This window comes from Triturus cristatus, chromosome 3_1 (genome assembly GCF_964204655.1).
Source record: "Triturus cristatus chromosome 3_1, aTriCri1.1, whole genome shotgun sequence".
Taxonomy (NCBI): Eukaryota; Metazoa; Chordata; class Amphibia; order Caudata; family Salamandridae; genus Triturus; species Triturus cristatus.
The window spans coordinates 114,038,441-114,063,221 of NC_140583.1; the positions used below are offsets into that span (position 1 = coordinate 114,038,441).

The 24,781-nt window shown below is 48.2% G+C and overlaps 1 protein-coding gene across 9 annotated transcripts in view; it reads left to right on the forward strand.

Annotated features, from left to right (window-relative positions):
* Positions 1–24,781, forward strand: part of CAPRIN1 (cell cycle associated protein 1) — a 545,714-nt gene that overhangs the window by 438,200 nt on the left and 82,733 nt on the right. For 5 of the 9 annotated variants that reach the window (XM_085643526.1, XM_085643527.1, XM_085643529.1 and 2 more), the window contains exon 17: positions 14,987–15,572. In XM_085643526.1, coding sequence (XP_085499652.1) covers positions 14,987–15,076 — 90 coding nt within the window. In that variant the 3' untranslated portion in view covers positions 15,077–15,572. Of the gene's footprint in view, positions 1–14,986; positions 15,573–24,781 lie in introns of those variants that run through there. The other 4 variants (XM_085643522.1, XM_085643525.1, XM_085643523.1 and 1 more) reach the window with 1 other exon arrangement.

Below are 24,781 nucleotides of genomic sequence, written 5' to 3' on the forward strand. Positions count from 1 at the left end.
GTATGTTCGAGTTTCCATGGTGGCTCTTGTCTCAGAGGCGCATTCCATCTAGAGTGGAGTTTGTGACTCCTGTAGGCCTTCCTGCTGGTGCCTCGCCTCCCTAGAGTGCTAAAGATCAGGAGCAACAAGTCCCAAGTCACCCTTGTGGTAGTGAGTTAGGCCTGGGCAATGTGGTACCCAGAGCTCCTGGGCATGAGCCTTAGTCCTCCAATCAAGCTACTGCTTTTGCAGGACTTTGTCGCAGCAGCAGGTTACTGTACCCAGGCCTGCACAGTTTACATCTCCATGCAGTTAGCTTGAAATGTGGCAAATGACCTCTTTCAACCTTTCGCCTGATGTCATTGTTGTCCTCTTATCGGCAAAATCGATGTATGTCAGCTGTTAGGATAAATTTGTGACCTGGTGTGGCAGCTGACAAATTGGCCACATTGCAGTCCAAGTTGTGTGAGGTTTTGTTGGGCACTGTTGAAGGCTTTATTTGCTCTACCGGGGTTTTTGCAGTTGCCCGATAAGCCTCTTTATTTCAATCATCCACTGTGATGGGATTTTTTAAACGTTTGTAACATTTGTTTCCTCCATCACCCTTTTAGATGCCACAGTGGAACTTTAACTTAGTTCTCACTTTTTTGATTTGCACTCCTTTTGAGCCGCTGCACTCTGGTCTATTAATATTCCTGTCTTTGAAACTGGTCTTTCTTTCACACCATGACATAAGCAAGGCGTGAGTGAGCTGCAGGCTCTGTGGACCCACCTTATATTACATTGTTCCCAGATAAATTGGTTTTAAGGACACAAGCTTCCCTTCTATGGAAGTGTTCACTCCCACTATTATTTGGCACACTTCTCTATAAGGAGGAAGAGACTCCAAAAGTGCAGTAAGCTTTGATACTGATCTCACCATAGCACATTACGTGTATGATCACATAGGTGCATCGGGTGCGTGATCCCATAGGTTTTTCCGAGCAAAAGAATATTTCCCAATGGGATTGTTTTATGTACAAAGATCTGCTATGCACTGAAGCAGCAGCCTCTAGGAGACTTGCAGGCTAATTCCACTTGAGCTAAAGCTGTTACCACTACACTACCATGTGGAGTACCTGTCCTGGACGTACGCCAGGCAGCTACAAGAGTCCACTCCTCTGACAGTCCGGTGTGTCAAGAGGGACATTTTGCCTGCTTGATTCTGCAGGACTTTTTGTTTTTGGTTTGAGCCAGTGCGCAAAGGCCCACCACCTGGGGAGGCACAGGTATGGTGTCTGTTCATAAGGCGAGGAATCTGCAGTTGGGAGTATCCATCAGAGTAAGTTACGTGCCTGCAGTAACGCTCTATCCGAAAGAAACACATAGTGATGATTCCTTACCTTAGAATTACCCCCAGGCATCAGACTGGATCCGGAAAGTTTTCGTCCGCAGTACCCCTGCGCATCGGTAGGTGGCGTTGTGCGACTCTGCGTCCAACGTTAGCGTCGTGGTCGCCGAGATGACGTCGTGGGCGCTACTTAGACACCACCCTCACGCGCTGACGCCAGATTTTCTTTTTCCACGCCAGCTAGCGCAGATCCGGGAAGAGCAGGAATCCCCCAGTCAATTTGTGACTGACTTTTTGAGGCCTTTTTGTCTCTATTTTTCATCAAGAATTCGACTCCTGGTGCAGTTAGGATGCCCGGTTTTAAGTTCTGCGAGGACTGTCACCGTATGATGTAGGTGACGGACCCGCACCGTGTGCGTCTTTTCTGCCTGGGGCGCGACCATGATCCCAAGTCAAGCCCCGACTGCCGGGCCATGGCACCGAAGTCTTTGCCGGAGCGGTCCAAAAAGCTGCTGGAGGCCCGGCAGTCGGTTCTGCGCCGTTCGGGGTCCCTGTCCCGTGGGAGGTCGAGGGACCGTGCGCGGAGTCCTCACCATCGATCTTCGGGATCCAAGTCTTCGCACTCTGGTTCAAATAAGGTGATGCACAAGAAGTCAAAGAAGCGTCATCGTTCTCCGACTTCTCCTCGTTGGTCGTGCGATGCGGCTGAGGGTGCGGGTGGTGACACCGCCGCAGCTCAGGCAGAGCCTGTGCAGTTGCCGCCGGCCTACCCTCCCTTCCTGTGTCTGCGACTCTGGCCCAAATACAGCACTTCCCGTCGGCCATGGCTCGCCTTTTCGGGCCGTCTGGTCCCGACTGGGGGTTCTCGCCTTTCATCGCCGGTGGCTCTGACGTCTGTCAGCTTCGGCCTCAGCAACGCAGGACCCCCCTGAATCCAGGCCTGGATCTTGGTCGACGCTGGTTGACCTTATAACACCTCCACCGACACACCAGCACCACTTCTGACGTCGCTCGCTCCTCGGGACGACGTCGACTCCGGTTTCAGCCCCGAAGTGGACGCGGTGTCGGCCCGGCGTCGATCGATGCCGTTCACGACGCTGCGCAGGGATTTCTAGCTCCCATGTCCCTGCTCCTTATTTTAGGCCTAGAAACCAGCCTGAGGAGGAAGGGGAAAACTTGGAGGTGTCTGAGGACCCTCTCGCAGCTGATTGAGAGTATGAACAGGACTGGGCAGAGGAGTTGTGGGGGATGCCAATGGTCTGGCTACCTCACCAGACCTTGGCATGCTGTCTCCTCCTACCGTGGCTACAGAGGATGGTGCTAGTTATGTTGTAGTGTTGGATAGGGCGGCTGAGGCCCTACACCTCGTGCTCCCTACTATGGCCGTCTTTTGGGCACCTGATCCAGGCCCACCACAGGGGCTCCTGTGGATAGAAACGTGTCCCGGCGCCATCGCCCGGCTCCGGGTGACCCCATTTTCCTCTCCTAACACCCCACCCCTGAGAGCTTGGTTGTCCAAGCCACTGCTTCCCAGACCGCCTTCCATCCCGAATCACTGGATAGGGAATCCAAGAAACTGGATCAGTTCGGGAAGAAGATATTTTCGTCCCGCAGTTCTGCTCTGCGGTCCGTGAACACCGCATGCCTCTTGGGCCGTTATTCCCACAGACTGTGGGATACGGTGGCATAAGTGCTGCCTCAGTGTCCGGTGGAGGCCCAGACAGCTCTCTCCCAGGCTGTTGCAGAGGGGAGAGACGCAGCGAAGTTCATGATTCGTTGTGGCCTAGACACCGCCGACTCACTGGGCAGATCGATTGCAACGATGGTGGCGTTCAGACGCCACGTCTGGTTGAGGACAACTGGGTTTTTGGGGAATGTCCAAAGGATACTTATGGACATGCCTTTTGGTGGCCGTCGCCTCTTCGGCGACAAAGCAGACAGCACATTGGAGCGGTTTAAGGACTCACGGGCTACGGCCAAGTCTTTGGGACGCTCTGCAGTCCGCCCTCCTCCGCCTTCTGCTTTTTGCTCCCTTCGTGGCACTGGAAGGGGCACCCCGCAGTGTTTGCAACAGAGCCACAAGCCTGCGCAGCAACAATCCAAGCGCGGACGCTGGTTCTGCTGTGACGGACCAAGGGGCCAGCGGGCGGGTCAGTCCACCTCCACCCTGACCACCACTGCCTCCAAACCTTCCTAGTCCAAACTTTCAGGCCCATCAAAAAACAGTGGGCGGCAGGCTTCACCATCACCTCCCTCACTGGCGCACCATCACATCGACAGGTGGGATTTAGAGATAGTCCATAGAGACTACTCCCTCCACTTCGAAACTACCCCTCCAGCCATGCCACCTCGGTACCACCGCATGTCGGGGGATCACTTAGTGCTTCTTCAGCTGGAAGTTGCAGCCCTCAGGGCGCCATCAAGCGCGTTCCAACGCCAGAAGTAGGTCATTGTTGCTATTCCCACTACTTTCTGGTACCTCAAGAAAAAGATGGGACTGCGTCCTATCTTAGACCTCCAGAACATCAATCGCTTCCTCCGCAAAGAGAAGTTCAAGATGCTCACTTTGGCTCAGGTCTTGTCTGCTCTTGATCCACAAGACTGGATGGTAGTGCTAGACTTGCAGGATGCCTTTTTTCACATCCCAGTCCTGCAGGCCAACCGGCGTTAACTGCGGTTCACGGTAGGCCACCAGCACTTTCAGGTCACCGTACTCCCTTTTGGCATTACCAGCGCCCCTCGGATGTTCACGAAAGTGATGGCGGTGGTCGCAACTCATTTGCGCAGATCAGGGGTTTGTTTTCCCCTATCTCGACTGGTTGTTGAAGGCAGGCTCGCCCCAGACAGTCGTCTCCCACCTCCAGACTACGGCCGACCTCCTGCATTTGCTGGGGTTCTCCATCAACGTGCCGAAGTTGCACCTGATTCCCTCTCAGAAACTCCTCTTCATCGGAGTGGTTCTGGACATTGCTCAGTTTCAGGTCTATCCTCCCGAACAGCGAGTCTGGGATATTCGGCCTCTGATTCCGATCTTTCAGCCCTTGTCCTGGGTTTATCGGTCAGAGCGACCCTGAGGCTGCTGGGCCTCATGGACTCCTGCATCCTGCTGCTCGATCATGCCAGATGGCATATGCGGGCTCTGCCGTGGGACCTGAAGTTCCAGTGGGCGCAGCATCAGGGGAACCTGTCCGATCACGTCCAGATCTTGGAGGGCACTGCACGACAGTTGCAGTGGTGGTTCACAGACCGGCATTAGGTTGACGGCAGATCCCTCTCCCTTCCCCTACCGGAGTTTACAGCGGTGACTGATGCGTTCCTCCTGGGATGGGGCAGCCACATAATAGAGGCGGAGATCAGAGGCCTCTGGTCTCTGGCAGAGTCCAAGCTCCATATCAACCTTCTGGAGCTTCGGGTGATCTGACTCGCACTGAAGGCATTCCTTCCCTCTGTCAAGGGGAGAGTAGTGCAGGTGTTCAAACAACACCACCGCCATGTGGTACTGCAACAAGCAAGGCGGGGTGGGGTCGTGGACCCTCTTTCAGGAGGCTCTGCGCATGTGGACATGGCTAGAACATCAGGATGTTTTCCTGGTGGTTCAACGCCTGGCAGGTTCTCTGAACGCCAGGGCCGACAAACTACGCCGCAGGTGCATGATGGATCACGAATGGCGTCTTCACTCTAAGGTGGTGCAAGGTTTCTTTCAGCAGTGGAGAGATCCATGATTATATATATTCGCTACCGAAGAGAACGTGCAATATCATCAGTTCTGCACGTTGGAATTCCAAGGCGGCACTCGCTTGGCGACGCTTTTTGTCGCGAGTGGAGTTGCGGTCAGTTGTATGCCTTTCCGCCCATACCACTTCTGCCCAGAGTGCTGAAGAAGATCAGGCGCGACCGGGCACAAGTCCTACTTGTGGCCCCGGAATGGGCTCGAAGAGTATGGTATCCTGAGCTACGATCCTCCTATCAGACTGCCTCTTCGGGAGGATCTTCTGTCGCAGCAGCAGGGGACTGTCCTCCGCCATAACTTGTCCAGCCTCCACCTCTTTGCATGGAGATTGAGAGGCGGCAGTTGATTCCTTTCGACTTGCCTCCTGACGTTTGTGATGTCATTCTGGCAGCCAGGCGTCCCTCCACTAAAGTGGTACACGCCTGCAGGTGGAACAAGTTTGTGGCATGGTGCACAGCAAAGGCTTTGGATCCCCTTTCTGCCCCTCTTTCCAAGGTCCATTTGTTCCTTCTTTAGCCCGGCAGGGCTCTGCTCTGTGCACTATCACAGGTTATCTTTCTGCCATTTCGGCCTTTCTCAAACCCTGATCAGCCCTCTCTTTTCAAGTCCCCTGTTGTAAATAGATTTCTCAAAGGCATTACACACCTTTCCCCTCCTATTCAGTTTGTGATGCCACAGTGGGACTTGAATCTGGTTCTCATCTCAAGTGTGCTCCTTTCGAGCCCCTTCACAACTGTCCTCTTCGTCTCTTGACCTTGAAGACTGCCTTCCTGGTTGCCATCACCTCCGCTAGGCGAGTGAGGGAGCTCCAGGCTCTTTCTTGTAAGCCTTTTGTTCGAGGCATATGAGCTGCAGATTACACACTTTTGCATAGATTGCCATCTGGTGTTGGGCCCGGATGTTTGCAGTTTGTTTTTCCTCTTGAAAAGTCTTTGTAGTCACGAGGTCGGTGACTCCTCCCTTGGATCGTATTGCGCATGGGCTTTGGCTCCATCCTCATATTGGTTTTTTCCGCCATCGGGCTCGGATGTAATACTTCGCGCTCCGGTTCCAAACTTTTCCAGTTCGACGATCGAAGCGGAATCCTCGTTCATTGCGGTATTGTTCAGATCCTGATCGCCTCAATCACCTTCTCTTCGACACACCTTCGATTCCAGGCGTCGACGGCGGCCTTCGGGCCTATCCAAGCTCCGGTCCCGGCTGATGGAAAGAACTCCATTCAAGAAGTGCCCTCGATGTGGGTCCAAATTCCCCCACACCGATCTTCATGAGGTGTGCAATCTCCGCCTCTCCCCGGAACACGAGGCTCGCCTGCAAGTCTTTCAGATCCAAAAAGACTATTCGAGATCGAAGGGCCAGACGAAACATGGCGCACTCCTCGACCTCCGTTCCAGTCGACCTCTTTGGGGACGACGTCGAAGCTCCGGGACAGCAGCACACCGAAGAGGACCTTGTCAGTGCTTCCGAAGCCGACGACCCGGATGTGGAGGACATCACCCCGGCGCAGAGGGTCGTGAGTAAAATACCCCCTCCCACACCCGCGCCGACACCCAAAAAGGCTACGGTCACGCCTTCGCCTCCGGGCCTAGGCAAGACCAAAGACACTGCTTCGAACACCCCACCTTTGGGCCCGGTTAAGAAGCCTAATAAGCCTTCCGGCGGCTCGGGCTCGAGCCAGCCTGCCAGCGGTGTCGATAAACACACTTCGGCACCGAAAAAGAGACCGGCCTCTACCTCGACACCGACCTCCGCACCAAAGCCCTCGGTGTCGAAACCCAGCCTCTCGGTACCGACCAAACATCATAAGGCCCTCGGCACCGACACTCCCGCGCCGAAGCCTGCCTCTGCGCCGACCAAAAAATCGGAGGTTCCAAAAAGCACGGCACGGACAAGCCTAAAAAGCAATCGGCCCCGAAGTCTTCGGCGCCGACCGAACAACCATTGTCTCAAGAACTGTTTACACCGGAACCTTTGCAAAAGACACTTACCAAGGATCCAAAAACTGGACATTTGGCACTTTTTTCTAAAAGGAGAAATTTGGACAAACCAGCTCCGCCTCCACCTCCAAAGAGGAAAGACTGTGCTACCTCCCCTTTCAGAGTGCCTTCCCCACCTCTACCACCCTCTCCACCTCCGCCCCCTCCGCCTTCTCCACCCCTGCCTCATCGCTCTCCGACCCAGTCTCCAGACCATGATGATCAGGGGGACCCATACTACGACCCAGCAGATGTGCCACAAGACCCCACCCCTACTGGATCCCCAGACCCATGGGACAATTATAATAATCCAGACATTCCGGATGTCCCACAAGATGACCTTTATCCATCCAGGCCATCTCAACCAGAAGACTCATTAGGTTTTCACCACCTACTTCAGAGGGCGGCACATTATCACGGGGTAGAGCTACACACTGACCCGGTAGAGGAAGATTTCATCCTCGCCACCTTTGATACCGCACATAGGTCTACTTCCATACTACCTATGCTGAAAGGGGTAATAAAACATGCGCCAGAGGTTTTTAAAGACCCAGTCAGGGCTAGGGTCATTAACCCACGCATAGAGAACAAGTATAAAGCTGCCCCCAGATCCTGCCTACATCAAAGGGCCAGCGCCACTGGATTCCCTAGTGGTATCCACTGCACGGAAGAGGTCAAACTCCCAGGCGTCAGGCGAAGCACCACCACCTGACAAAGAGTTAAAGCTACTGGACGCGTCAGAAAAGCGCACTGCGTCACAGGCAGCCAATATATGGCGTATCGCCAACACTCAAGCGCTATTGGCCAGATACGACAGAGCGCATTATGATGAACTAGAAACCATCATGCACCATCTCCCAGAAAAATACAGAAATAGGGCCAATGAATTAATTCAAGAGGGTAAGACCATAACTAACACCTCTATACGCTGTGCCTTAGACGCAGCAGACACAGCCTCCAGGGCCATTAACACTAGCGTCCTCCTCCGTCGCCATGCTTGGCTGAGAGTTTCAGGCTTTAAGCCTGAGGTACAAGCCTCCATATTAAATCATCCATTTGATCAAGAACATCTATTCGGTCAAAGATCAGGCCCTCGAGAAGATGAAGAAGGACACAGACACAGCGAAATCTATGGGAGCCCTGCAGTCACACCCTCCTAGGTGCTCCTTTCACCGCTCTTCCTTTCGGGGCACGGGCAGAGGCTACTCCTCAGATAGCGCGTCCACTTCCTACAAATCCCCTGCTCAATCCACCTTCACAAGGGGTTATCAAAGAGGCGGCTATAGAGGCAATAACAATAAAGGCAGAGGCAAAACAAATACCGTCCGCTCTGCCACACCGCCTACCCAATGACTTCCCCCTGCTCCCTCCAGACCATCCCACTCCGGTCGGGGGCAGGCTACAAAATTTCCTTCACGTCTGGGAGTCCATCACATCAGACAGATGGGTGACCCAAATTATTTGTTCAGGGTACTGCCTAGAATTGACATCTACCCCCCCAACATTCCACCCAGGCAACGCCCAATGTCACAAGAACATTCCACGTTACTAAAACAGGAAATAATCTCCCTCCTACAAAAACAAGCGATAGAACAAGTCCCTGCCAATCAGCAAAATTTAGGGGTCTACTCCCTATATTTTCTGATACCAAAAAGAGACGAGACTCTACGACCTATCTTAGATCTCCGGCCTCTAAACGCATACATACATTTGTACCATTTTCACATGGTAACACTTCAGCAGGTACTGCCGCTCCTCTCCCAAAACGACTTTCTCACCACACTGGACTTGAAAGACGCATACTTTCACATTCCGGTACACCATGCTCACAGAAAGTACCTCAGATTTGTAGTGGACGGGCAACACTACCAGTTCAAAGTGCTCCCATTCGGGGTCACAACAGCACCAAGGGTATTCACTAAGTGCCTAGCCGTAGTGGCGGCACACCTCAGAAGACAGCACATTCACGTCTTCCCATATTTGGACGACTGGCTAATAAAAGCCACGTCCTACAACCAATGTGTACATCACACCGCCACTACAATCCAACTACTTCACCAGCTAGGCTTCACAGTGAACCACCAAAAGTCCCAGCTAATACCATCTCACACAAAGCAATACCTCGGTGCCACCATAGACACCTCAAAAGCCATAGCCTACCCCAATCATGCCAGGATTGCAAGCATTCAGGCTTTGCGTCCAAGATTCATACCTCAACACTCTCTCCCAGCAAGAGTGTTTATGCAACTGATAGGGATGATGGCCTCTTGGCCATCATCATGGATTTTTAAGGCCACTGACACACTATGTCTAGCGTTAATTTAATTTATTATCACTCACCCTCTCTGTATTAAGTACTTCTCCACTTTCCTTTATGTTTTCGGACAACTCTCCCTCCCTTCTCACCTATGACACGTGATGTTTCTAGCGCCAAGATGCTCCATGGAGTGTAAGTTGCGCTTTATAAAAGCCAATTCATCATCATCATCTTGCATTTTCATAGTGCCTCATGCAAGACTCCAGATGCGTCCACTCCAAGAGTGCTTAGCGCGCCAATGGAACCAGGCCCAGGGGCAACTGACGGATCTGGTGTTGGTAGACGGTCGCACCCATCGCTCTCTGCAGTGGTGGAACACCACAAATCTTTCCAGAGGTCGACCGTTCCTGGACCCGGTTCCACAAATAATCCTAACAGACGCATCGCTCTCCGGCTGGGGAGCTCATCTACTACACCTCACAGTGCAGGGCACATGGACGCTGCAACAAAAGTTACTCCATATCAACCATCTGGAGTTACTGACAATCTTTCTAGCCCTAAAATTCTTTCAGACACAGATTTCAGGCAAGGCAGTCCTTATTCGCACAGACAACATGACGGCCATGTACTACATTCAAAAACAAGGCGGCACACACTCTCCACAGCTCTCTCAACTAGCACAGAGCATATGGAGATGGGCAATTCCACACAAAATCTTTCTCCTAGCCCAACATGTCCCAGGAGTCGAAAACACCATGGCAGATCTGCTCAGCAGACAGACGCAGCAGATCCACGAGTGGGAACTTCACCCGCAGGTTCTTCACCCGTTCTTTCAGATGTGGGGGCATCCACAGATAGACCTATTCGCCACCCACGAAAACAAAAAATTCCCAAGCTTCGCCGCCAGATACCCACACCCATTGTCCAAAGGCAATGCGATATGGATGAACTGGTCAGGCAAATTTGCATACGCCTTTCCACCTCTCCCACTAATTCCATTAGTGGTGCGAAAGCTACAGCAGCACTCCCTCACACTGATTCTAGTAGCTCCAACATGGGCCAGACAACCGTGGTACACCACGCTGCTGGAACTGTCAGTAGTGCCACACCAAAAGTTACACCTCTCACCATGCCTCCTAACCCAGAACCATGGAGAGATCAGACACCCGGACCCAGCTCAGCTCAATCTTGCGATCTGGCTCCTGAGATCCTAGAATTCGGATACCTTAACCTTCCCCCCGACTGTATGAACATCATCAGAGAAGCTAGACGCCCTACCACTAGAGCCTGCTACACTGTCAAGTGGAAAAGATTTGTTGTTTATTGCCATAACAACACAATCAACCCTCTAGACGCATCTATACAGCACATCATATGCTACTTACTCCATCTACAAAGGTGTGACCTAGCATATACATCCATTCGGCCACACCTCGCAGCAATTGCCGCTTACCTACAAAACAGACAGCACCTATCACTTTTCAGAGTGCCTACCATTAAAGCCTTCATGGAAGGCCTCAAACGGATAATTCCCCCCAGAGTACCACCCTCACCTGTGTGGAACTTAAATATAGTTCTCACATAGCTAATGGGACCGCCTTTCGAACCTTTGCATAAATGGGATCTGCAATTTCTCACATGGAAAACAGCTTTCCTTGTAGCCATCACTTCCCTTAGAAGGGTCAGTGAGATACAAGCACTTACTGGAGTGGTGTGGCTCACTGGTTAGAGGTGGCAGACCCGTAAGCAGAGGATGGCCCGGGACCAGGGTTCGATTCCCGACGCGGCAGGGTCGTGGACCAGGGTCAGCGGGCTCGATAATTCTCGCCTCGGTGCCTACACCAGTCAGGGACCACACTCGGCAACTCTGGGCATTAGCTTGCCTCATCTTCACAACGGGCCCCCCCAGACCACCGGGGATGCTTGGTCGCACCTTAGAGTTACCCATTAGGGACCATCTCAGGGTGAGCCAGGACGGGTTCCCCAGCGGTCGAAGCGCGGAGATACTCCTCCGGGAGTCGATTCTAGCGCTATATAAACCCACAATTAAATTACTATACAAGAACCTTTTCTCCAAATGCACCCGAACAAGGTTGTCCTCCGTACCAACCCAAAATTCCTACCCAAAGTCATTTCACCCTTTAATCTAAACCAATCGGTAGAATTACCGATTTTTTCTCGCAACCTCAAACTGTTGCAGAAAGGGCTCTACACACACTGGATGTTAAAAGGGCCTTACTTTACTATATCCAGAGAACACAACCTTTCAGAAAGACAAAACAACTGTTTGTCTCCTTCTCTCCACCACATAAAGGCAACCCCATCTCTAAATCAGGGATAGCTAGGTGGATTGTAAAATGCATACAAATTTGCTACCACAAAGCAAAATGCACGCTATCTGTTCCCCCTAAAGCCCACTCTACAAGAACGATAGGGGCTTCTATGGCTTTTCCAGGGAACATCCCATTAGATGATATCTGCAAAGCAGCTACATGGTCAACACCGCACACTTTCACTAAACATTACTGTGTAGATGTGCAAACCAAGCAACAAGCTAGTGTGGGCCAGGCTGTACTAAAAACACTATTTCAAACCACTGCAACAGAGACCGGTGGTCGCCGCTAGGGTTGGGAACTGCTATATAGTCTATGCAAAAGTGTGTAATCTGCAGCTCATATGCCTCGAACGGAATATGTTACTTACCAGTATGCATCTGTTCTTGGCATGTAGAGCTGCAGATCTACACACGCCCACCCGCCTCCCCGGCTACCTGTATCTGTTCCAGTCTATCTTATTTAGATACAACACACATGGGTTTCTTCACTGTTATTACTACGCTCCAAACAATGTGAGGATGGAGCCGAAGCCCATGCGCAATACGATCCAAGGGAGGAGTCACCGACCTCGTGACTTCCAAAGACTTTCCAAGAGGAAAAACAAACTGCAAACATCCGGGCCCAACACCAGATGGCGATCTATGCAAAAGTGTGTAGAACTGCAGCTCTACATGCCAAGAACAGATGCATACTGGTAAGTAGCATATTCCTTTCTGTCAAGACATGGTTGTGCTCAGGCCCAGTCCTTCCTTTTTGCTAAAAGTTGTTACGGTCTCTCACATTGGGCAGACTATTACCATGCCCACCTTCTTTCTGCCGCCGCATCGTTCCAGAGAGGAATAGAGGCTCCACCGTATGGATCCAAAATGCACACAACAGTTCCGGGTAGATGACCAACTCTTTGTTGGCTATGTTGGCACCAAGAAAGGTCGGGCGAAACACAAGAGGACTATCTCCCGCTGGGTCATCTTGTGTATCAAAGCCTGGCTAAAAAAGAGCCTTCGGTGGGGCTGCGTGCTCATTCGACTAGAGCAACTGCAGCCACTACGGAATTGGGACATGGTGTTCCCCTGCAAGACAACAGTCAGGCAGCCACGTGGGCCTCGCTGCACACTTTTACTAAGCATTATTGCCTGGACAGCCAAGTACGGAGAGATGGCTTCTTTGGTAGTTCTCCTGGACTTCCTGGTCTTGGTTCGCAGACCCACCACCGGGATTGGTATTGCTGGGGTATCTATTCTAAGGTAAGTAATCTATCACTATGAGTTTCTTTCAGATGAGCAAGGTACTTACCTTCGGTAACAATATATCTGTAAGAAACATTAGCAGTGATAGATTCCTTACCGCCCCACCCATCCTTCCCATTCTTCGAACTGATTTCTAGGGCTAAGGTCATCCCTTTCAGGGCCCTAGTTTTAATGCACCAGTGGTCAGTATCTTACATGGCTCTGCGTTCCTGGCGCAGAAAGTCGTGTAAAGAACTGACGTCCGCGCATGTGGGTGGTGTCTAAGTAGCGCCCGCGGCGTCATCTCGGCGACCATGAAGCCAACGACGGACACAGAGCCGCACGACGCCACCTACCGATGCGCAGGGGTACTGCTGACGAAAACCTATCACTACTAATGTTTCTCACAGATATATCGTTACCGGAGGTAAGTAACTTGTTCTTCTGGTATGTAATCTATCCACTGATTCCTCATAAACCTTTCTCCCTCCCTGTTCTGTGGCTCTTAAAATCTTAAAAAGGGGCCTAGACTAGAGATCTGCGCACATAATCATGCTTGAGTGGCACTTATGTGCTGTTATGCATGTCACATTTGAAGTGGAACGATATTGGCGCAGAGGTGTAGGACATCATCTATCAAGTGTGCCTGGGAAATATTCACTATGTGAGGCATCTGCAGTTAGAATATCCACTGGAAAGAGAGTTACCTACAGTAAGTAATTTGTTCGATGTGGCAGCAGTAGACAACCACTTTTGTTTCACTTGTGTGGCATAGCACAAGTGGGAATGCTGAGAATCGAGTTATTCATGCTAATGCCTTCCATTTGAAACCATACTTAAGGTGATAACTGAAGCAAGGTGAAGGATCCTTTGTACATACTACATATTCTGTCTTCATTGCAACTACTTTCAAAACAGTTTCATAATGAGCTCCAAAGATGGTGGTGTTGGGGTGCGGAGTTTTGATCCTGATGTATTTAGTGCCAGATTTGTTTACATATCACTCAGTTTGGAACAGGGCGTGATCCATATAATGTCTGTAGGATTTATTGGCCGGTACCTTGTGAAGTATTTTTCTCCTTTGGTTGCCTCCCATTATGTGAACAGTCTATTGCTTTGAAACCACAGTTGACATTCGAGGTAATTCACAAAATGTAGGGCAGTATAGGAAATAGTCCCAAAGTTTTGTTTTTTTAAATGGAGAAAAATTATTTGGAACATTTGGCAGAAGTGGAAACACGTATTGTTATACACTATCATTCGCCAAAAGCTTGGGTTCCAGACTGGACTTTACAATAGTTCAGTTGAAAAATTCGCATTTTCAGCTTCCTTTGTAATCCATACATCCGCTTATGTGCCATTTTGTTCCAGTAGCTGTATTAAGTGGAAATAGAACGTATCTAACTTGTTACTATCGCACACATTTTCCTGCAGTGTTTAACCATTTACTGTGTTACATGGTTGAACTCCCTCCACTGCTTCCTTTTCTTCCACTCTTTTTCCGTGTGTCCTGCCTTACTTGAGTCCACCTACTGACGGAAATAATGTTGACATTAAAATGTCTACTTTTTCTTTTAGAATGAATAACGTGTTTACATCATCCTTTACCGTACTTAACTATAGATCATTGGCCTCTGGTTTAAAAACTGTTGCATGCTTTTAATCCGTTTTCTTTTTCCTGCTTACTTTTAAATTACTCCAAACATCTTATTATTCTTTGCAGACAGGTTTTATATAAATTCAGGTCAGTATTTGGAGGCTAGTTCCTAATAGTTAATTAAATATATCTGTCAACCGGCTCTTTTTGGGTTTCTGAAGATTAATAGTGTCTATGAAGCTAATTGACCGTTTGATTAATAATTAAAAGCAATAGACAACCAAGTCTGAGACAGTCTTTAGAGGCTGTTCCCTTGGAGTTAAAGGGTTCCTGGCCTTTTGGTCTAGTTTCTGGACTGTCATAGAGGTAGGTCAAACATTGATTGTGTTGTCTGAATCTGGGCTCCAAGCGGTCGCTCAGTAGTCTCCTGCTTTGTGAAGACTACTTCATATTAAAAATACCTTTCCAATAACTAATCTTTTCACTCTTGAAGTAGCCAAATGTGTTTTTCTTGTGTATACTTGACTATTTGTTTTTTGTGTTTTTTCCCTGTAGGATGGGTATCAACCAAATTTTAAACGTGGTTCTGGACAGGCTGGACCTCGAGGTGCACCGCGAGGTAATGCTCAAGTGATGCGTACCTAATTCTGCTCACCAGGAGACTCTAACCTGCCCTAGAGGGTTAAGGATTGTAAAGAACACTTGTTACTTACGACTATGAACTAGGCATCCATCCAAGACAGTTTGCCCAGAACTTTTCTGTTGGAGTTCTTCCTTCTAGTTGGCTCTCAAATCGACTAATCCTGCATATTTTTTTTTAAGGAGACCAGTAATTTTCACCCAAAAGCTCAGCAGAAAACATTTTTCAGGATTGTGAAATTGCCTTTCTACTAAATTAAGATGCAGTCCTGAAAACTTGAAATTCTTTTAATTTATATTATGTGACATTTTAATACCATCTCAGTGCTGCCGCCGCTGCTGTCCCGCCTGGGAGTACAAACACTTTTTTGCAGATGAGATTTACTAGCATTTTGAAAGCTGTATCTTTCCTTTTCTGCCTTTTTAAAGCTCCCGTTATTTCAAAATTTGTATATTGATGTTGCTTCCTGAGTTTCAATAAAGATGTGTTGCGTTACCTGCAGCCTGTTGCAAAGCTTTGTTTTTTAGTCTACTTGTGTTTGCTTCTGCCTTTCTGTCTTCTTATTTCAGGTACTTGAGCCTGTGAAAAGGCAGAGATAATGGTGCTCATAGGATGCTCTACTGCTATTGTGCATCAGTTCCATATAACCAGAAAGCATGTTTGTGAATTTAAAAGTTCAGGGAAGTCGTTGGATATTTCTAACATAACTCATTTTAAAGACCACTATTGTAACATCACCTTTCCCATTCCTGAATCTAAACTATGATTTTACGCTTCTTCCTCCAAGTTTACTGTTTCTCTCCAGGTTTATTTTCCTCTTATAAGTGTAACATTTGTAGCAAAATAAAGCAATAGCTTGGAGTGTTCTGCATTTATTTATTTTTTAATCAAATGTGGCTGAGTAACGTGTATCTCTTAGGGAAGATAACTTTGTACTGCAAAGCCACATTGCTGACTGAATAAAACGCTCAAGTATGTCAATCAAATAGTTCAGTTCATCATCAAAAGTCTTTATTTCGGTTTTACAGTACCATAAAAGAAAAAAGCACATAGGTCTTGCATGGCAATAATCAGAATAAAAGGTACTGCAGATTAAAATACTTCCTATACAGGCTCTTGATAGTTTAAGAAGAGATACAAATTAGGATAAAAAGCTTGTCACAAAGATACAATATGTACATAGTGCAAATATAAGCATAGTTCAATAATTAATATAGTTAAATAGTTCAGTTGGTAATGGCCCACAATCTGTAGAACATCACGTTGCATCCTAAAAAGTGTCAGTCAAAGGAACTTGTTTTTCGTCTGACATCTTCATTTAAAAACAAAAACTTAATTAAAAGAACACCAGGGTTATATTCAGTGAGTTTGAGGTTTTCCTATAGAGAACTGTCAGCATCAAGAATTTTAAATGTTAAACAAAACGGGTCACCAGATTAACCAACAGTACAGTCCTTCATTGTAGGGCATCTTCTGTGCCTCACCGCCACATTCTTCTTAGCAGATGGCTAGATTCGCAAGCAGAACATCAGAATGCAAGGGAATTCCTTTACTTTGTATCTGTACCTGAAATGCAGACACCCAATGTGCGAGCATGCAGTGATAAAAGGCTATGAGCTGCAATAACATCAGTTTGAAAAACTGACGCGACGAAACAATAGCTGACTCCTAAATACATACGATTACAACTAATGATATTGCACAAAAGATATTTCTTCTAGTTACACCCTGTAGGAAAGCTTTGAATGCCATCACCCCATAGATGAGCACCAAAAGAAAGTGCAGATATTTCTTGTACCTGCAGTCTGACCCACCTACCAAGGCTGAGGTTGAAACGGGAGCAAAAGGTTTCTCAAAAGAATGAAAATCAGGCCCATACAATCCTATCTCAGTTGTATTGTAGAGTCCTTGTCCCCCCTCACACACTGAGCTGATGGTTTGGTGTGTTCTGAACACTACAGATGAATAAAAGTAAGATGCAACTTCCTTCTCTTGTAGACTTGGAACACAACACGCCTCCTTGCGTGAATGATTTGGCAGTTGGATCTAAAGCCCTCATAATTGAGACCCATTTACAAGAAACTAGGCAAACATCCCCTGTGTTCCAGGTAAGGCTTTTCTGGTGAGGCCACCATTATTGGGTCACTCCTCCAATAACCCAAGGACCTTGTCAACATCATACATACAATATTTTTCCTTTAAGATGTTCTGAAAGTATGAATCATAGGATACTATGCCCATCTAAAATTGCCTATGTGCTAGCATCCACTGACCTTGGTACTCTGCAGGAAATAGCATTTACAAGTTGGCCAAGTAGGCCTATACCTCTTCATAGTTATTTGTAGTTAGGAATACTTTAGGAACAAGGACATTTATTTCAAATCCTTTGACAACCCATCTAGACTGAGACCTCTCCAGGTCAACAGTCTGCCTCATCATTAACCAAAGGCGGAAGTTATTCCATTGAATAATGCATAATATGTGGGACCCGAGGGATTAGGATAAGCAAATCAGAGGAAAGTTCCAAAGCTGCCTGAAAACTCACTTGTGATGTCCAGTAAACTGCAGTCCGGGCCAGCAGCCAAGGAGCAGTCTTTATTCTGGTCTCCTTAGCTAGAGGATCTGGCTTCTTTCTAAAAAAAAATCCAAAAGAAATTCAGCCGTCACAAATCAGTTTGCTGATCTAAGGACCATGTCTTCCCTTTAATCACAGTAAAGCTCACCTCTAGCCAACTGCTCTCATTACAGAAATACCTGGAACTCCAATCTGCCACCACAGTGGACAAAACCGGAGAGTGGTGCCAGCACTGAATTCAGTCAATCCAGTTAATGATGTCAGAATTCCAATTTCTGTTCAAATTATTAACTTGGCGTTATTAATTTTGCTCTGTTGAAACATTTTCCATATAAAAGAGAATGTCATCATTCCCGATCTTTTGCTTACACATTTGATTGCAAGGTACCCCAAATGCAGATAAAAGCAATTGTGGTAGAGTAGTTTCCTCCCAGGAACACTTGTCACCCATGGAATTTTTCCCCCATCATGTTCTCAGCCGTAAATGCGGTCATCTACTTGACAAATCTGCCCCATGCAATTCAAAATATGTTTTTGCCGTTCTGTCCTTTTGTGATCCAACCACTAAAGAAAGTCTATTGCTGTGTTGCCAGGATTGGAAACTATCCAAAAAACTTGGATCTTTGTCCAGGAAATAAAGCATTCATGCAAGAGGCCAAAGGAACACTGTCCAGTCAAGGCCAATTTTTCCATGTCCATGATAAATGCTGACTCAAAGAAGTTCTGGCCATGCTGAAGTATTCTCTTAAGGTGGATTTCATGAGAAATTAAATTCATACCTTTGAATTGTTCAACTGAATTGCGGCTCACTGCAGCTGCCAAGAGTTTGGTGAAGCAGTCTTGCCAGCATGTTACTCCCGTGATGTACGTCATACCAGAGGTGATTCACTCCATCCTAAAATGGAGATGACACTTGTTGAAATCATCAGGGTCGACTTATTTCAACTGCAACACGTGCTATATCACCTTCCCATAGATGGTAAGGTTGGAATAGCTAACCATCTTTATCGGTACTGAAGGGCGAACTGCAGCAGCATTTTTGTCCGCAACCAGATCTTCAGAAGAGTCTTAATTAGTAAATTATAATCCTCTCTGCTTTTTGAGGGGTTTAAGGCTAGATAAAAATCCCCATGGTGCCCAACATCCAGAGATAGTCTGTGAAAGATACTTTATCCCAGTTACAGCACTTAAATAGGTTTGCACCAGCCTTTGCTAAGAAAGCCCTTTTTAGTTAAAAAACTGGATCCAGAGCTGTGCTTTGTACTCCAGGACCTTAACCACTGAGCATGGTCGCTGCTGCGATGAGGTGCTTCCCCTCGAATTAGATGGTCCTCAACTTACCCATAGGTGCTCCTTTAACCCTAGCTTGAAATGGGCTTGCACTGCTGCCAGCCCATTCAAAATGGACTCTTTTACAGCCAATGCATCCTCTAAAAGTATGGTTACTAGCGAAGCCCTTATTTTGTGCCTGCATTGAATGGCCAAATCCTCCTCCTATGCCATGCCCTAGCCAACTATTGCAGGGCAGCGGTAGAATCTGCACCAGGTGACAACGGCAGCCCAGTATATTTATAAGGGAGTTCGTCAACGGGTTACCTTGCTGCTTAGTACAATGGCTCATATGATATCAAGGCACACAGCAAAGGCTGATTTTACATACACATGTATTATTGATCCAAACCTGCTATGAATACAGTCTGCACACTGGTCTTGTCCCACCAGCTCTTTGTTTTCTTAGTGTCATCAACATTTCCCAAATACCAGCCGCCAAGAGTATGAGTAGAATCTTGTGCTTTGGCCAAGCTCTCCAGCAGCAGAGTATTTTATTTAGATGTAATGATCTATTGTGGGCTTTAACCAATGCCTCGCTCTAGAGTCTGACAGTCTGTCTCTGGATAGTCCCCTTGTAGACCATTATGGCCATCACCTCCTCATGATTGCTAAGTGACTGAAGCCCAGACCACAAGTGTAGTTCCTTATCGGGGTTTCCTCTGGCAGTTCCATAGTTGCCCCGCGATGGTGACATGTCTGCCCTCGAAACGACCACCCAATCTGCGGCTAGTTCCCAGAGTAGACTGGATGAAGAGTGCAGCTTCCAGAGTTGCCCATAAATGGAGTAAAATAAATTACATTTCTAACAAACAGATAGATAAGTGGCTGCACTGGGTTGTACCATACGGGTGTGACAATAACATTTTATTTTTTAGTTAAGTAAGCGGCACCTCTGACAGTTAAACAGTAATTAGCAGTACCCTTGTTCTGCCAACGGCTGCAAAGAAAAGGTGGTGGTGAGTTAGCGAAGATGATATCCCAATAAGGGGTTCATGTGGTCCTTAGTTTTAGTTGGACTCACCTTGCCTATGGTCAATGGGACCTTTAAATGCCGTCAGTTAAAGTTGCAGAAGCCTGCTGCTTGTCTCGTGCTCATGTAGACTAGATGACCGCGATTAGTGACTGCTGGTTCAACTGAGGTGCAAGTAGTGTTGGGGGAAGCCTAGCAATGAACCAAGTGAGGACAACCACTTAATTGCATTCACTCTTGAATTGCAACAGTTAAGCCATGGTGATGTGGTTGATCACCTCTACATGCCAATTAATCAGTCAAGAGCTAGTTGGTGTTTCTCCATATATGGGAGTTTTTCAGGTATTTCGATGTGTATTTTTAAAGAATGCGTGCAGTAGTTGCATTTTCCCATTCTCTGAGAATTCTGTGTAACCTGGCTTACGTTTCTTCATGTAATGCAGTATTAGTTTTCACAAACGTGTTTTTGTGTGCCTGAAATTAGGGGAGCTAGTCTGTCACCTTTCCACGGGCTTTATGTACCTAATATTTCTTGCTTTCTGTTGCTATTTCCTTAAGTACTAACCCTTAGGTAACCTCCTAAATCTATATGATTCTGAAACATTTTAAGGCTCCTAGAGTGCTTGACAAAGAACCTGCTTAGTGTCAAAGATAGCAACAGAATAGAAGCTCCTCATGGGTACAGGATATACTCCATTTTATTCTCATTGAATCTTCCAGTTTGTTACAGTATCAAAGTATCTTTTCTTTTGTCTGAGACCCTTATTGTCCTACAGGTTTAACTGCCTTTTTTACCATTCCAGTCTGAGAAAAAGCTTATGTTGGCAGCATATAGATGAAATGTTTGTTGCTTTTAAAGTGAAATGCATCTTCGAGGCATATGAGCTGCAGATTACACACTATGCATAGATCGCCATCTGGTGTTGGGCCCGGATGTTTGCACTTGTTTTTGTCCTGGAAAGTCAAACTTGGAAGTCACGTAGGTGACTTCTCCTTTGGATCATAGTGCGCATGGGCATCAGCTCCATCCTCAGATTGTTTTTTTCCGCCATCGGGCTCGGATGTGTTTCTCACGCTCCAGTTCGGAACCGTTACCGTTTTTTTTCTTTTGACGCGCAATCCTTCCCTTTTCAACGATATTGTCTCGATCACATTTTCCCAATCCACGCGACTCTCAAAAACTTCGAAGTCTTCGATTCCGGTCGACGACGAAGACCTTCTGGCCTACCTGGGCCTTATGATCTGGCTCATGGAAAGGACGCCATTCAAAAAGTGTCCTCGTTGTGTGTCGAAGTTTCCCCACATCGATCTGCATGAGGTGTGCAACCTCTGCCTCTCACCGGAACATGAGGCCAGAGACTGTCCAGCTTGCGCCTCTTTCCGCTCCAAGAAGACGATTCGAGACCAACGAGCTAGAAGAACCATGGCTCGCTCGTTGTCATCGATCTCCGACGACATCTTCCAAGAGGGCGTCGATGTGCCAGAGCAGGGGCGGGTCGAAGAAGGCCTCGTCAGTGCCTCTGAAGCTGATGACTGACGTCGAGGACATCACTCCAGCACAGAGGGTCGTGAGTACAGACGTCGACCCCTACCCCAACCCCCCCTCGACACCATCTAAAAAGGCTTCGGTCACACCTTCACCTTCGGCCCAGGTGCACACCGAGAGACTGCTTCCCATGCCCCGCCTCCGGGCCCGGTAAAGAAGCCTACTAAGCCTTCAGGTGATTCGGGCTCGAGTCAGCCTACCCTCGGTGCCAAAAAACATCCACAGGCACCGAAAAAGAAGCCGTCCTATTTCTCATCCACGGCGACCGCTGCTTCGACATCCAAGCACTCTGCGTCGAAGACTGGCACCGGCTCCTCGACACCGACAACACACTCTGAGCCGACCAAAAAACTGCCAACAAAGGGCCCGACTCCCATGCTTCGAAGCCGAAAAAGTTCGAGGAAACGGGTTCCATCGGCCAAACACTGCAAAACCGCACGGTTCCAAACCCAGAACCGCTACCGAGTCTGCGCCGAAAAAGCCTACGAAACCAACACCATCAGCACCGAAGGATCTGCCTCCCACAGAATAACTGTTTTGCCCAGATCCTACCCAAAAAACTCTTGTAAAGGATCCTAAGACTGGCCACTTGATGCTTAGCTTCAAGAAGCGACCACTAGATACGCCTGCACCGGCTCCACCACCTAAAAAGAGAGATTTTGCTACCTCTCCATTAAGGATCCCTCTCCAACACGATCCCCTACTCCAGTTGAGGATGATGATGATGACACCTCGGATGGTGCAGGGGGAGTGCGGACGATCAACAACTAGGGGACCCTAGTCCTACTGGCTTCCCAGACCCCTGGGATGATTATAGCATCCCAGACGTCCCGTACATCCCACAAGAGGACATCTATACCTCCAGGCCTTTCCCCCTCCTCCCCCAGAGGACACTATCTGCTTTAATCAGCTCCTCCACAGTGCTACCCAGTACCACGGGGTTGACCTACACACAGACCCCGTGGAGGAAGATTTTCTCATGGACACTTTTGACACCACACAAAAGTCCACCTAAATTTTACCCATGCTTAAGGGGGTCATTAAGCATGCACCAAAGGTCTTTAAAGACCTGGTCAGGGCTCGAGTCATCAATCCTAGGATCGAAAAAAGTATAAGGCCGAACCTACTAATCCAGCCAACATTAAAGGCCCCGCACCACTAGACTCCCTTGTAGTCTCCAATGCGAGAAAAAGAGAAAATTCCCAATCAGGTGATGCACCACCACCAGATAAGGAGTCTAAACTCCTGGACGCCTCTGGCAAACGAACGGCGTCACAGGCGGCAAACATGGCGCATTGCCAATACTCAAGCCCTGTTAGCTAGGTATGACCGGGCACATTATGATGAGCTTGAGTCCATAATGCAGCACCTCACAGACCGGTATAAAAATAGGGCCAATGAACTCATACAAGAAGGTAAAACCATTACTAACACCTCCATCCGTTGTGCCTTAGATGTAGCAGATACCGCCTCAAGGGCAATAAACACCAATGTCCTTCTGCATAGGCATGCCTAGCTACGCATTTCAGGTTTCAAACCTGAAGTCCAGAGTTCCATTCTCAATCAACCATTCGATGAGCAACACCTATTTGGCCCTAATGTTGACGTATCCCTTGAAAAAATGAAGGATACCGACAGCTAAATCTATGGGAGCCTTGCAGTCGCAAGCTCCCAGACGTTCCTTTTCGTCGCTCATCCTTCAGGAGCACCCCCAGAGGCTACTCCTCGGATAGCCCCTCCACTTCTTACAAGGCTCCCACCCAATCCACCTTTACTAGAGGTTACCAAAGAGGTGGTTACAGGGGGAACAACAACAAAGGCAGAGGCAAAACCAACAACTCCCGCTCTGCCTCCATCCCCACCCAATGACTTCCCTCCACTTCCCCCAGACCATTCCACTCCAGTCGGGGTAAGACTCCAGCAAATCCTTCCTGTCTGGACCAACATCACCTCAGACAGGTGGGTGCAACAGATTATTCAATCAGGTTACTGTCTCGAACAAACATCTACCCACCCAAACATACTACCCAAACAGTGTCCAATGTCACAAGAACATTTGTTACTGCTAAAGCAGGAGGTAATCTCCCTCCTACAAAAATGTGCAATAGAACCAGTTCCCCTGCACCAACAAAACAAGGGAGTTTACTGTATTTTCTCATACCAAAGAAGGACGGCTCTCCTAAGGCCTATTCTAGACCTCAGACCCCTAAACCTATACATACACTCAGACCATTTCCACATGATCCCACTCCAACAGGTCCCTCCTCTGCTTTCACAGGGCGACTTCCTTGCTAACCTAGACCTCAAGGACGCTTATTTCCACATTCCCATTCACGCCGCTCACAGAAAGTATCTCAGATTCGTAGTGGACGGTCACCACTATCAATTCAAAGTACTCCCATTTGGAGTCACAACAGCACCACAAGTGTTTACCAAGTGCCTAGCGGTGGTCGCAGCACACCTAAGAAGACAGCACATTCACGTCTTCCCATATCTGGACGACTGGCTCATAAAAGCCAGCTCATACAACCAGTGTACAACACACTCACGCCACTATCCAACTACTCCACGACCTGGGGTTTACAGTAAACCACACCAAGTCCCATCTGCAACCATTCCACACACAATACCTCGGTGCCACAATAGACACCTCAAAAGCGTTAGCCTATCCCAGTCCCGCCAGGATAGCAAGCATGCAGGCTCTTCTCACCATATTCCAACTGCAACACACTCTTCCAGCTCGAGTGTTCATGCAACTCATGGGGATGATGACCTCTTGCATATTCATAGTGCCTCATGCAAGACACCAGATGCGTCCTTTCCAAGAGTGCTTAGCATGCCAATGGAACCAGGCTCAAGGTCAGTTAACAGATCTGGTGCTGGTAGACGGTCGTACTCATCGCTCTCTGCAGTGGTGGAACACCAAGAACCTTTCCAGAGGACGACCGTTGCTAGAGCCGCTTCCTCAAATAGTTATGACAACGGACGCATCGCTCTCCGGCTGGGGAGCTCCCCTACTACATCACACCATGCAGGGCAGGTGGACACCTCAACAAAAGTTACTCCAAATCAACCACCTGGAGTTACTACCTGGAGTTACTAGCCATATTCCAGCCTTAAAAGCATTTCAAAAACAAACATCAGGCAAGACTGTCTTAGTCTGCACGGATAACATGACAGCCATGTACTACATACAAAAACAAGGCCGGACACACTCTCAGCTAGCACAGAACATATGGAGGTGGGCTATACATCAGAACATTTTTCTCCTAGCCCAACACGTCCCA